General features: G+C 43.7%; 1 protein-coding gene across 1 annotated transcript; it reads left to right on the top strand.

Annotated features, from left to right (window-relative positions):
* The first annotated feature begins 506 nt into the window (after window positions 1-506).
* LOC115115875 (zinc finger protein OZF-like) lies at window positions 507-6,708 on the top strand. The gene is made up of 2 exons (XM_065006352.1): window positions 507-1,089; window positions 4,994-6,708. Exons 1-2 carry the CDS (start codon window positions 753-755, stop codon window positions 6,052-6,054), a joined length of 1,398 nt encoding a protein of 465 aa, XP_064862424.1. The 5' UTR covers window positions 507-752; the 3' UTR covers window positions 6,055-6,708.
* The last annotated feature ends 5,710 nt before the right edge of the window (window positions 6,709-12,418 follow it).

Here is a 12,418-nt window from a genome sequence, read left to right as displayed (position 1 = left end):
ATGGACATAAAAAAATGTTGAATTTGTGCCAAATTAACAGTTTATTTCTGGATGTTGATGTGTCTTGCTGGAAGATCCACTTATGGCCAAGTTCCAGCCTCCTAGCAGAGGTGTAACCCGGTTTTGGGCTAAAATATCCTGGTAGTGGGTAAAGTTTATTTATTTTATACATACATTTTTTGCTCATCTTGATCAAAGGTATCAATAACTAGTTGCTTATTTTGATATATTTGATATATTGATATTTTGATATTTGACTGAATCAGAAATACAGATGTGGAGTAGATGTTTTAAATTCTCATAAAAAATCTGAACTAATCAAACAACACTTGTTGCTCTTTGTATGTGTTGATATAATATTCATATTTAATGGAGAGAAAAAAAGGTTTCCCTAAACTGCTTTTATAATATTATAATTCAATGAAGAATAAAAAAAGTTTTCCCTCAACTGCGTTTCCTCCCTGCAGACAGCAGATGGCGATATGTGTCTTTCAGGTGATGTTTCCAGTGTGACGTATAATCTCGTGGACGGAACAACTGCAGCCATCTCGGTAGCTCGCTAGACAACAAAGTCGGAACATTCAAGATTTTTAGACAATTTCGTGGTTTAATTGCCACTATGATTTAAACATACTTATGTGGAAACAACTAGATGCCCATTTAATTTAATATTTACGTTGTAAGTCAACTAGCTGGCTGGTTAAGTTAGCACTAGTCTGGTAGCTAATGCTAACTAGCTATTATCCCCGAACATGAGTTCACTAAACTACTCTCCTCCTTTTCTCTGCTGGACGGAGAAAGAAGCTCTGGTGAAAGAGGAGGAGGAGGAAGAGGAGGCTGTTAAAATACAAAAACAAGTAGAGGGTGAGGCTGTTACCGTGAAAGAAGAGGAGGAAGACGCGTTCAGAGTGAAAGAGGAGGAGGATATTACTGTGAAAGAAGAGGAGGATGCCGTTTTTGGAATAGAGGATGAAGTGAAAGAAGATGAAGACGTTTTTGGAATGAAGGATGAAGAGGGGGAGATTACTGTCACATTAGAGGAGGACGAAGAAGAGAAGACTGGAGATCTGATTAACACCAGTAAATACAGTGAGTACTATCTTATAAAACAGGGACTCAAAACTCTGCAATTGTTAAACTAATGTGTGATTTTAAAAGGGCACTACACTTGAATATGTTTTTGTACTGTCGGAATTGTTCATGACGTCCTCCAGTGATAAAAATTAAAAAAAATTAAAAAAGTGATATATAAATACTGTAAAGTATAAACACACTAAAGGGAAACAAATAAATGTTTTGAGCAAAATATTGTTTTTTTTAGACAACTGCAAACTAGAAGGAGTGAGTGATGTCATACTAAGGCATTCAATGAGTTGGCTTTGATAGGATGTCGCGATGTCATCCAATAGGAAACTGATCTTCATGTGAAATTCATTATTCCTTTTTAAATCCTTCCTGTTCTGTCAAGTTGGTTGTTAATCATTGCTAAAAAGCAATTTTCAAGTCTTGCTAAAGACTTTCAAGACGATTTAAGTCCAAACTGTAACTAGTCCACTCAGGAACATTCAATGTCATCTTGGTAAGCTCCTCCAGTGAAGATTTGGCCTTGTGGTTTAGGTTATTGTCCTGTTAGGACAGTGTTTTTTATTCAGATCTCTGAAATGCTCTCTAACTACGGAACATTTAGTGTCTCCTTATATTATTTTGGGAAAACCGTTTTCATGGGCACAGAAATCCTAAATAATTTCAGAGTTTGCTAAATCCAATGGTTCTCACCGAGAGTCACCTTAACTTTATTGACAACACCCAAATGGACACTGTCATTAATGCGGGTTCTTCAATAATTACACATCATTCTTAATACTATAGCTGTTTAGTTACAGTCACATGTTCAACTATCATCAGCTGATCCAGGAAATCATTTTCTGAATGACAGTCACATAACAAACATCATGACATGCAACAACAACCAAAGTGCTTCTTCATTCATTACTCTGGTAAAGACAGTTATGCCGTGCTCCACGTTGGACCCAACATCCCTAACAAATTGATGTTTGTAATGTGTTATTGTCTGCTTGATTTACTGTAGGGTCCCGTAAGTCTGTTTGGACACAGAGATACTTAGCTCATAATGTGTAGAGAATTGTCCCTTGATGGATAGGCTATTGTACAACACACAGAGCTATTTTCCCTCATTCGGAACATTTAGAATGACAACCCATTACAGAGTAGTCTAGTGGGATTATTCACAAAATTATCTGGTTATGAAATGTCATGACAAAGACATTTTAGTTTCCATGTTTCACCTGAAATATTAAATTATTTATAGTCTTAGGTCTATGTTATTGTTGGATGGAGTTATGGGTCCTACAGTAGGTCTATGTTATTGTTAGGTGCAGTAATGTGCCAATTTGTTAAACACTTAGTGTACAAACCCTTATTTTCAGGCTGATCGCAAAGCTAGCCAGAGAGAATTTTACTGGTTGAAGTATTTTTTTGAACTATAAAGCAGTTGATTTGAGACAATAACACAAACATTTTAAGCATGTGATTCAAGCAAGCCTTACAATTACAGTGGGGCAAAAAAAGTATTTAGTCAGCCACCAATTGTGCAAGTTCTCCCACTTAAAAAGATGAGAGGCCTGTAATTTTCATCATAGGTACACTTCAACTATGACAGACAAAATGGAGAGAGAAAAATCCAGAAAATCACATTGTAGGTTTTTAATGAATTTATTTGCAAATTATGGTGGAAAATAAGTATTTGGTCAATAACAAAAGTTTATCTCAATACTTTGTTATTTACCCTTTGCTGGCAATGACAGAGGTCAAACGTTTTCGGTAAGTCTTCGCAAGGTTTTCACACACTGTTGCTGGTATTTTGGCCCATTCCTCCATGCAGATCTCCTCTAGAGCAGTGATGTTTTGGGGCTGTTGCTGGGCAACACGGACTTTCAACTCCCTCCAAAGATTTTCTATGGGGTTGAGATCTGGAGACTGGTTAGGCCACTCTAGGACCTTGAAATGCTTCTTACGAAGCCACTCCTTCGTTGCCCGGGCGGTGTGTTTGGGATCATTGTCATGCTGAAAGACCCAGCCACGTTTCATCTTCAATGCCCTTGCTGATGGAAGGAGGTTTTCACTCAAAATCTCACGATACATGGCCCCATTCATTCTTTCCTTTACACGGATCAGTCGTCCTGGTCCCTTTGCAGAAAAACAGCCCCAAAGCATGATGTTTCCACCCCCATGCTTCACAGTAGGTATGGTGTTCTTTGGATGCAACTCAGCATTCTTTGTCCTCCAAACACGACGAGTTTCACTAAAAAGTTATATTTTGGTTTCATCTGACCATATGACATTCTCCCAATCTTCTTCTGGATCATCCAAATGCTCTCTAGCAAACTTCAGACGGGCCTGAACATGTACTGGCTTAAGCAGGGGGACACGTCTGGCACTGCAGGATTTGAGTTCCTGGCGGCGTAGTGTGTTACTGATGGTAGGCTTTAAAAAAAAATGTTTTACCTTTATTTTACTAGGCAAGTCAGTTAAGAACAAATTCTTATTTTCAATGACGGCCTAGGAACAGTGGGTTAACTGCCTGTTCAGGGGCAGAACGACAGATTTGTACCTTGTCAGCTCGGGGATTCGAACTTGCAACCTTTCGGTTGCTAGTCCAACGCTCTAACCACTAGGCTACCATGCTTTGTTACTTTGGTTCCAGCTCTCTGCAGGTCATTCACTAGGTCCCCCCCGTGTGGTTCTGGGATTTTTGCTCACCGTTCTTGTGATCATTTTGACCCCACGGGGTGAGATCTTGCGTGGAGCCCCAGATTGAGGGAGATTATCAGTGGTCTTGTATGTCTTCCATTTCCTAATAATGTCTCCCACAATTGATTTCTTCAAACCAAGCTGCTTACCTATTGCAGATTCAGTCTTCCCTGCCTGGTGCAGGTCTACAATTTTGTTTCTGGTGTCCTTTGACAGCTCTTTGGTCTTGGCCATAGTGGTGTTTGGAGTGTGACTGTTTGAGGTTGTGGACAGGTGTCTTTTATACTGATAACAAGTTCAAACAGGTGCCATTAATACAGGTAACGAGTGGAGGACAGAGGAGCCTCTTAAAGAAGAAGTTACAGGTCTGTGAGAGCCAGAAATCTTGCTTGTTTGTAGGTGACCAAATACTTATTTTCCACCATAATTAGCAAATAAATTCATTAAAAATCCTACAATGTTATTTTCTGGATTTTTTTTCTCATTTTGTCTGTCATTGTTGAAGTGTACCTATGATGAAAATTACAGGCCTCTCTCATCTTTTTAAGTGGGAGAACTTGCACAATTGGTGGCTGACTAAATACTTTTTTTGCCCCACTGTATAATCCAATAGTAGTGTGAAATACACTCATAATCAACCTGTAAATGGAGGCTATATTTGCTGTCAGCCTATGAGAACTCCCCTGAGTTTTCCCCCATGGTGATGAATTAGTGAATAGACACAGAGCTTAATGGAGGTTTCCTTGAGTAGCACTCCTGATCTTGCGCTGTAGTGTTCAGAATACATTGTGAAAATCTAAAATCTTTGCTCACCATTTTGGCTCCAGGCAGATATACCACATCCATAACTAGCGGTTTCCTCATTAGCATGGAGGAGTTTCTGCAACCAAATTGTGTGTGCATTGCCCTCGTGCCGCAATTTTAGCAAACACAGTAAGGGGCCTATTGGAGACCAAAAGTCGTCTGGCACACTGCTTAGGATTTCAACAACTTGAAAAACGTATTTCTAGCCTGCAATCATCGATGTTACTACTAATGTGAAAACAAGACTAAATCTGACTATTGTTGCTGTCTTGACTGTCTTAATTATCAAATTTAACAGATGTTAATTGATGTACAACTTCATGGGTACGCTCTGAGCATCACCTTTTACCTCAAATAAACAGTGGATTTCTGCTGTTGTGGGCCTTTAACCATCTGTCTGACTTTGTCGTTCACACAGTAGAGAGACGTGACTATCGTGGATCCTCTGGGGAGCCTCAGCAACATCATGATGCTGACGAGGCAGAGAAAAGTCTCTCCAGATCAGATCAACTCCTCAAGAAACACCAGCAGAGACCCACAGGAACGAAATCTCACTGCTGCTCTGACTGTGGGAAAAGATTAAACTCTTCATCAAACCTTAAAATACATCAAAGAATTCACACAGGAGAGAAACCTTATAGCTGTGATCAATGTGGGAAGAGTTTTACTACATCTAGCAATCTAACTATACACCAGAGAATACACACAGGAGAGAAACCTTATGGCTGTGATCAATGTGGGAAGAGTTTTACTACATCTAGCTATCTAACTATACACCAGAGTACACACACAGGAGAGAAACCTTACGCCTGTGATCAATGTGGGAAGAGATTTATTCTGCTAGAAACCCTGAAATCACACCAGAGAATACATTCTGGAGAGAAACCTTTTGGCTGTTATCAATGTGGGACGAGTTTTTCTCACTTAAGCAGCCTGATAGGACACCAGCGGGGACACACAGGAGAAAAACCTTATAGCTGTGATCAATGTGGGAAAAGTTTTACTACATCTAGCAATCTAACTATACACCAGAGAACACACACAGGAGAGAAGCCTTATGGCTGTGATCAATGTGGGAAAAGTTTTACTACATCTAGCAATCTAACTATACACCAGAGAACACACACAGGAGAGAAACCTTATGGCTGTGATCAATGTGGGAAGAGTTTTACTACATCTAGCAAACTAACTATACACCAGAGAACACACACAGGAGAGAAATATTTTAGCTGTGATCAATGTGGGAAGAGTTTTGGTCAATCTGGCCAACTGACTGTACACCAGAGAACACACACCGGACAGAAACCTTATAGCTGTGATCAATGTGGGAAGAGTTTTGGTCAATCTGGCCAACTGACTGTACACCAGAGAACACACACAGGACAGAAACCTTATAGCTGTGATCAATGTGGGAAGAGATACTCTAGTAAAAGATCTCTGATCAAACATCAGAAAATACATGAAGGAGTTGTTTCATGATATCAATGAAATAATGTCACAATGTAGATTATTTTAACATTATATCAGTAGTATTATAATGAATGTTAACGTAGAACCCTAAATGTTTGCCCCCTGTTCAATTGATTTTAGCCTCATGGAAACAATCCAGGCTCTGAATTGAAAGAGTTACTATTTATGTGATTGAACAAAAAGTGACTAACAAAAAAGAGTTTGTTACACTTACCACGTTGGTGACCCACTGGAATTTAAATGCAACACTTCAAAATGTAGCTAGCAGTTTACCACGTTGGTGACCGACTGAAATCACAATGTAGCTAGCAGTTTACCACATTGGTGACCCACTGGAATCACAATGAAACACTCCCAAATGTTTAGGTATTCAATATATCACAAACTGTTTCTGCATATTGGTTATTGATTTGGACACGTTAAAACTGTGTTTTGACATTGCGCTATTCCAATTTAGCTAAATGTAATTGAAAAGACGTTGAAAATAAGACTATGCCCGACGTCCAATATATGTTCGGTGGTAGTTGAAAGTGAAAGTTGAAAAGATGTATTTTTGGGTAGATTTTTCAATGACTTGAAAACAACTTAATTTCAACATACTTGCAGACTATACACATGGATGCAGTGTAATAAATTGGTCTATAATCAATTTTATGAACAATCCTACATCACTCCAGTATTTCTTTACAACATTCAAATGCTAATTGTCTTTATTCCACTACTGAAGAAGCATGTCTCAAATCACCTCATTTCAAACATTCAGCCTGACAAAAGATACATGTTTAATTATTCCATGTCTCACCATTAAGTTCATTATTGCCAATACATATTAACAAAGGGGTTTACATTTGGTTTTGATTTTCATATTTACAATGTATGTATCATTTAGTAATCATAATTATTTATGCAACCAGCTGACAATGTTTGGGTACAATTATATTGACATTGTGAAATATTGACATTATATTGACTTTGTGCTTTTACAATATCAGGGTTCCTTCTCAGATGTGCCAACCCAAATGTACTAGAGCATGACATTGGGGACTGGGGCCCAATCCAACAACATGCCTATCTTGTGAATCCTGAAAAGGGAGAGAAGCTCTGCAGTGAGGTGGAAAGTTACTACGGATATTGCAGGAGTTTCCTCTTGAAATCAGACATGTCCGTGGTAAGGACAACTTGGTTGCTGATTGTCTCAAGGGTGGGCAGTCAAAAAGATTTGTGTTGGGACTCCCGGGTGGCTTAGTGGTTAAGCGACCGGTAAGTCCGTGGGGCGACGCACAATTGGCCCAGCGTTGTCCGGGTTAGGGAGGGCTTGGTCGGTAGGGATATCCTTGACTCATCGCGCACCAGCGACTCCAGTTGCGGGCCGGGCGCAGTGGGCGCTAACCAAGGTTGCCAGGTGCACGGTGTTTCCTCCGACACATTTGTGCGGCTGGCTTCAGGGTTGGATGCGCGCTGTGTTAAGAAGCAGTTCGGCTTGGTTGGGTTGTGTATCGGAGGACGCATGACTTTCAACCTTCGTCGCTCCCGAGCCCTTACGGGAGTTGTAGCGATGAGACAAGATAGTAGCTACTAAACAATTGGATACCACGAAATTGGGGGGGGGAAAGGGGTAAAATAAATTTAAAAAATTGTGTTTTGCGTTTAGGCAGTGAGTTGCAATGGATCACAGTTTATTTTGACTGCACGTTTTTCCTGTATTGGAGATTAGTTTTGTTTGGGCTCGTTCCAAGGGGAGGACAGTTCTAGAAGCTAGTGAGTTTTAGGATTCTATAGAAAGAAAAAGGAGAAAAAAATGTATACGATTGTATATTAATATTTAGAAATATATTTTTTTCTTCTTGTTTTTAATTGTTGACAGCCAGTAGACACCATGTTTATATTGGTGAAGGTGAAGCATTGAAGTTGATTATAATGTGAAATGTATGTTGTTTTCTGTTGGTGGTGAGCAAACTTGTCCAAAAATATAGGATATATTTGTTGTCTTAAAGGGGAAGGTTTTACAGGCTTTGGTTTTTCCATTTATGTTTTGAGGTTGGACTTTAGCACGTATATGGCTCATTAGCACGTATATGGCTCATTAGCACGTATAGCTCGTTAGCACATATAGCTCGTTAGCACGTGTAGCTCGTTAACACGTGTAGCTCGTTAGTACGTAGGATGCACTGATTGGTGTCACCTCGTTAGTCAGTATGTGTTACACCTGTGCTGGCTTGTCCGTCTCGTTAATGGGAAGGTGTTTCACCTGAGCTGGTCCAGGTTCTATTTCAGAGTGTCTGGCCCAGTGCTCCAGTTGTCTTGATAGATGTGGAGAGTCAACACCGTTAGTTGCTCCACCGTTTCCTATTAAAGATGTTTTTCATTTCAGGTTGAAGCTTCTTTCTGAAGAGAGCTTATTTTTTGAAAATGAATCAATACAAGCAAACAAGATCGGTTCCGGGGATTGGTATGGCAAATACCTTACGATTTGCCTGGACTGAAAAGGAGATGGAACCGTGGAGTAGAGAGACATTTGGAAGGACCATTTTGATGGGATGCCTCAGGATAGAGGTGAAAGAAGTGCTCTGCCTTCAAGGGAACCCGAATGAGAAGGCTTTCGATGTGACGTTTCACAAAGAAGAAAAACATGACGAAGTAATGAAGATGGCAAAGGAAGCGGAGAAAACGGGACCCCTGTGCCATTATGCGGTGACCAGCCTGGCGAAGAACAACTTCAGGGTGGTCACCGTAACCATGTACAATCCGCATGTGAAGGATGAAGAGGTGAGGGCCTTTCTGGGGAGATATATGGACAATGTCTCCTCAGCGAGGTACCTCAGGGACTCCCTGGGTTTCTGGAACGGAAAGAGAGGTTTCCAGGCGTTACTCAGGGAGTCCCCGAAGAGTGTGGATGGCTATTTCCATCCTCCGGCGATGTTCTCCCTGGGGGCTGACAGGGGAACACTCTACTACGCACGTCAGCCCCGTTCTGCAGGCGTTGTATGGCCTACGGCCATATCCTGGCCTCGTGCAGCGCCAAGAGGTGTCGATTTTGTGGGTCGGAAGAGCACGAGGCCAAGGAATGTGACGAGCCCAAGGCTTGCCACGGGTGTGGCTTAAGAGCACACCTGTGGCGTGATTGCCCGGCTCGTCACAGGTCATATGCGTCTGCAGCTGGGGGGGGAGCGGGGGATGGGGGAGGAAAGAGAGTACGCATGCGGATTGTACGGATGGCACAGGGGAAAGGACGGAGAAGGACGAAGAAGGGAAGAATGAAGAGGCGAAAAGAAAGAGGAGAGAAGATGGACCGAAGGAAAAAGGAGAGAAGAAAAAGAAGGCGGAAGAACGGGAAGGAGCAGAGAAGAGGGAGAAGGGGACAGTGGTGCGAGAAGGAGTGGAAGAGGGAACGGTGACAGTGACGGGGACGGAGGGAGGTGTGGAGGTGGGAGGGGGTGGGAGGGGGAGATGGGGGAAGGAGTGGGGGACAGCCTGCCAAGCTTCCTCGAGGACAAGACAAGGGAATTGGTGGGGGGTTAGCGGGGATGGGACGTTGTGTCTCCCCGCTACCTCCTACACCAAAGAAGAAGGGGAAGAAGAGGGGAAGTTTGGCAGGTAGTGAGAGGGAGGGGGTGTGGAGGGGGGGCTAAGAGAGTGGCGGGGGGAGGGGGAGGGTAATTTGTCCTCCCTGTTTGCCTCAGCCCCTTGCATTTTAGTGGATGACTCCAGTGAGGGGTCGGTGGGCTGTTTGCTAGAGGGATCCCAACTCCTGTTTGGGGAGATGGGGTCCCCTACATGCAGCCCCGAGGCAAACAGGGAGGGGGGGATGGTGGGTGGGGAGGGAGGACCCAACACACTGCCTGGGTCATGGGTTGGGATGGAGGACGGGGGGGCGTCAGGAGAGGAGAGGACGTCCCCGCCGGTGGAGATGGACCAGGGGAGCATCGGGTGAGTCTCCTGGTTTTTCTTTTTTTTTTGGGGTTTTATTTGTTGTTAATAATTAAATGAATAGTTCTGTTTCTTTTTTTAGTCTAAATGTTAGGGGGTTAAGGAATAATGTTAAAAGGAGGGCGGTTTTTTGTTATTTAGAGGGTGTGGGGTTTGATTTCTGTTTTTTACAGGAGGTTCACCTGAGGGATGGTGGGGATGTGTGTAGATTTAAGAGGGAGTGGGATAAGGGGGAATCTTTTTGGGGCATAGGAGGGGTGCACTCAACAGGAGTAGGGATTTTGTGTGGGCATAGAGAGGTTAAAATAGAGAACACTTTTGTAATAATGCAGGGTAGAGTTTTGGGGATAGATGTTAAGTTTAGAGAAACTAGATATAGGTTCATTGGGGTGTATGGGCCACAGGTGGCGGCAGACAGGAGGGAGATGGTGGACTGTCTGGCGCCCCTGTGTGTTACAAACAGGCACTTGGTGATAGGAGGAGATTTTAATATAGATTTAGGGGTAGGCGGTGATAGCAGTGCAGGTGCCATCTCTGGGCTAATGGCTTGCCATGGTCTGGTTGATGGTGGCCTGCACACTACTCCGGCAATGGTCGGTCCTACATGGCGCAACTCCAGGGGGTTGCGCGGAGGCTCGACTACATTTTTGTATCCAGGTCTTTGGGTCAGTTGTCTGGGCGGCTGTTGCCTGTTTTCTTCACGGATCACGACGGGGTGTTCCTGCAGGTGGGGTCGCCAGTCTGCCTCTTCGGTAGGGGGTACTGGAAGTTAGATCGGGATATACTGGAGGAGCAGGCTTTCGTTGACGCATTTTTTGTTTCTTTCGGAGGCTTGACGGCCTCCGGTCTATGTGCGAGGGGTGTTAGAGTGGTGGGATTTAGTTAAGGTGAGGATTAGGCTTTTATAATAGGATATTGTAGAAGGAAAAAAAGGGAGGAAAGGAGGGAGGTGGATCGTATCCAAAGGTTAATTGAACTCGAGTACGAGGCAGGCAACCTCGGCGGGTCGATTGACTGGGAGAGATTCGCAGCCCTAAAGGCGCAGCTCAGGGAGCTGCAGGAGCAGAAGGCTCGAGCTTTCCTGGAGCGTGCGCATAGTGGCTTTCTAGAACATAATGAGACTTGTTCCGCTATGTTCTTTAAGTCGGTTAGGGCCAGGCAGAGTAGGAAGGTAATGCATGGAGTTAGGGAAGAAAATGGTAGTATAGTAAGTAAACCAGAGGAAATGGTCAGGGTGACAACTGATCATTTCCAAGGTTTATTTAAGGAAAGGGAAATAGATGTAGAGCAGGGAAACGTGTTTTTAGAACACTTGTCCCGGCGGTTGCCAGAGGACATTAGAGACGTGATGGAGGCCCAGATCTCACTAGAAGAGGTTGAGAGCGCTCTTAGGAGGATGGGAAAAGGGAAGGTGCCTGGGATGGATGGGCTGCCTGCTGAGTTTTACCTCAAGTTTTGGGGTATACTTGGACCAGTGGTTCTCAAAGTCTTGAAGGCCATCCTTGAGACGGGGGTCCCGGGGGGATCAATGGCTGTTGGTGTGCTGTCACTTCTTTATAAGAAGGGGGAAGCAACTGACCTTGGCAACTGGCGGCCATTGACCATGCTGTGCGTAGATTACAAGATTCTTGCAAAGGTTTTAGCAGACCGGTTGCGCACAGCCCTTCCCTACGTCGTCCACGAGGATCAGACGTGCGGGGTAGAGGGCCGCTCTATAAGATGGAACCTACAGTTGATCAGGGATTCCATCGCTTGGGTTGAAGATAGAGGGCTGCCTTTAATGGTAGCAGCGCTAGATCAGGCGAAAGCTTGTCATAAGGTGAATGCACCAATTTGTAAGTCGCTCTGGATAAGAGCGTCTGCTAAATGACTTAAATGTAAATGTTGATCGCGTGAATAGATCTTTTCTATTCAGGGTGTTAGGTAGATTAGGATTTGGGGAGAAGTTTATAGGATGGATCCGTACTTTATATGTCGGAGCAGGGTGTCGAGTTAGTGTAAATAGTCACTTAGGTGACGTTTTTGACCTCTCGTCTGGGGTCAGGCAGGGATGCCCACTCTCGGCTCTCCTCTTCGTTCTGTACATGGAGCCTCTGGGGGCTGCCATTAGGGCAGACACAGGGGTGGAAGGCTTGTTGATCCCTGGAAGTGGTGGGCTGCGTGTTAAGATGACGCAGTACGCCGACGACACTTCCTTGCTGTTGTGCAAGGACTCGTGCCTGACAAGGTCCCTTGCCATCTTTGGGGATTTCACCCGAGCGTCGGAAGCAGTTCTGAACCATGCAAAGTCTTCCGTCAAGTTTTTCGGAAGATGGCGCGGTAGAACGGATGTGCCTGGGGGGTTATCTCTCTGTGAAGGGGCCCTGAGGATTCTCAGGGTTCATTTTGAGACCTCCGGCTCAGCGACGCTAAACTGGAACATGCGTATCGCAGTGGTACAGAGGAA

The sequence above is a fragment of the Oncorhynchus nerka genome, linkage group LG21, assembly GCF_034236695.1.
Source record: "Oncorhynchus nerka isolate Pitt River linkage group LG21, Oner_Uvic_2.0, whole genome shotgun sequence".
Classification (NCBI taxonomy): domain Eukaryota; kingdom Metazoa; phylum Chordata; class Actinopteri; order Salmoniformes; family Salmonidae; genus Oncorhynchus; species Oncorhynchus nerka.
The sequence above is the reverse complement of the archived record's forward strand: the minus strand, read 5'-3'. Positions and strand labels throughout refer to the sequence as shown.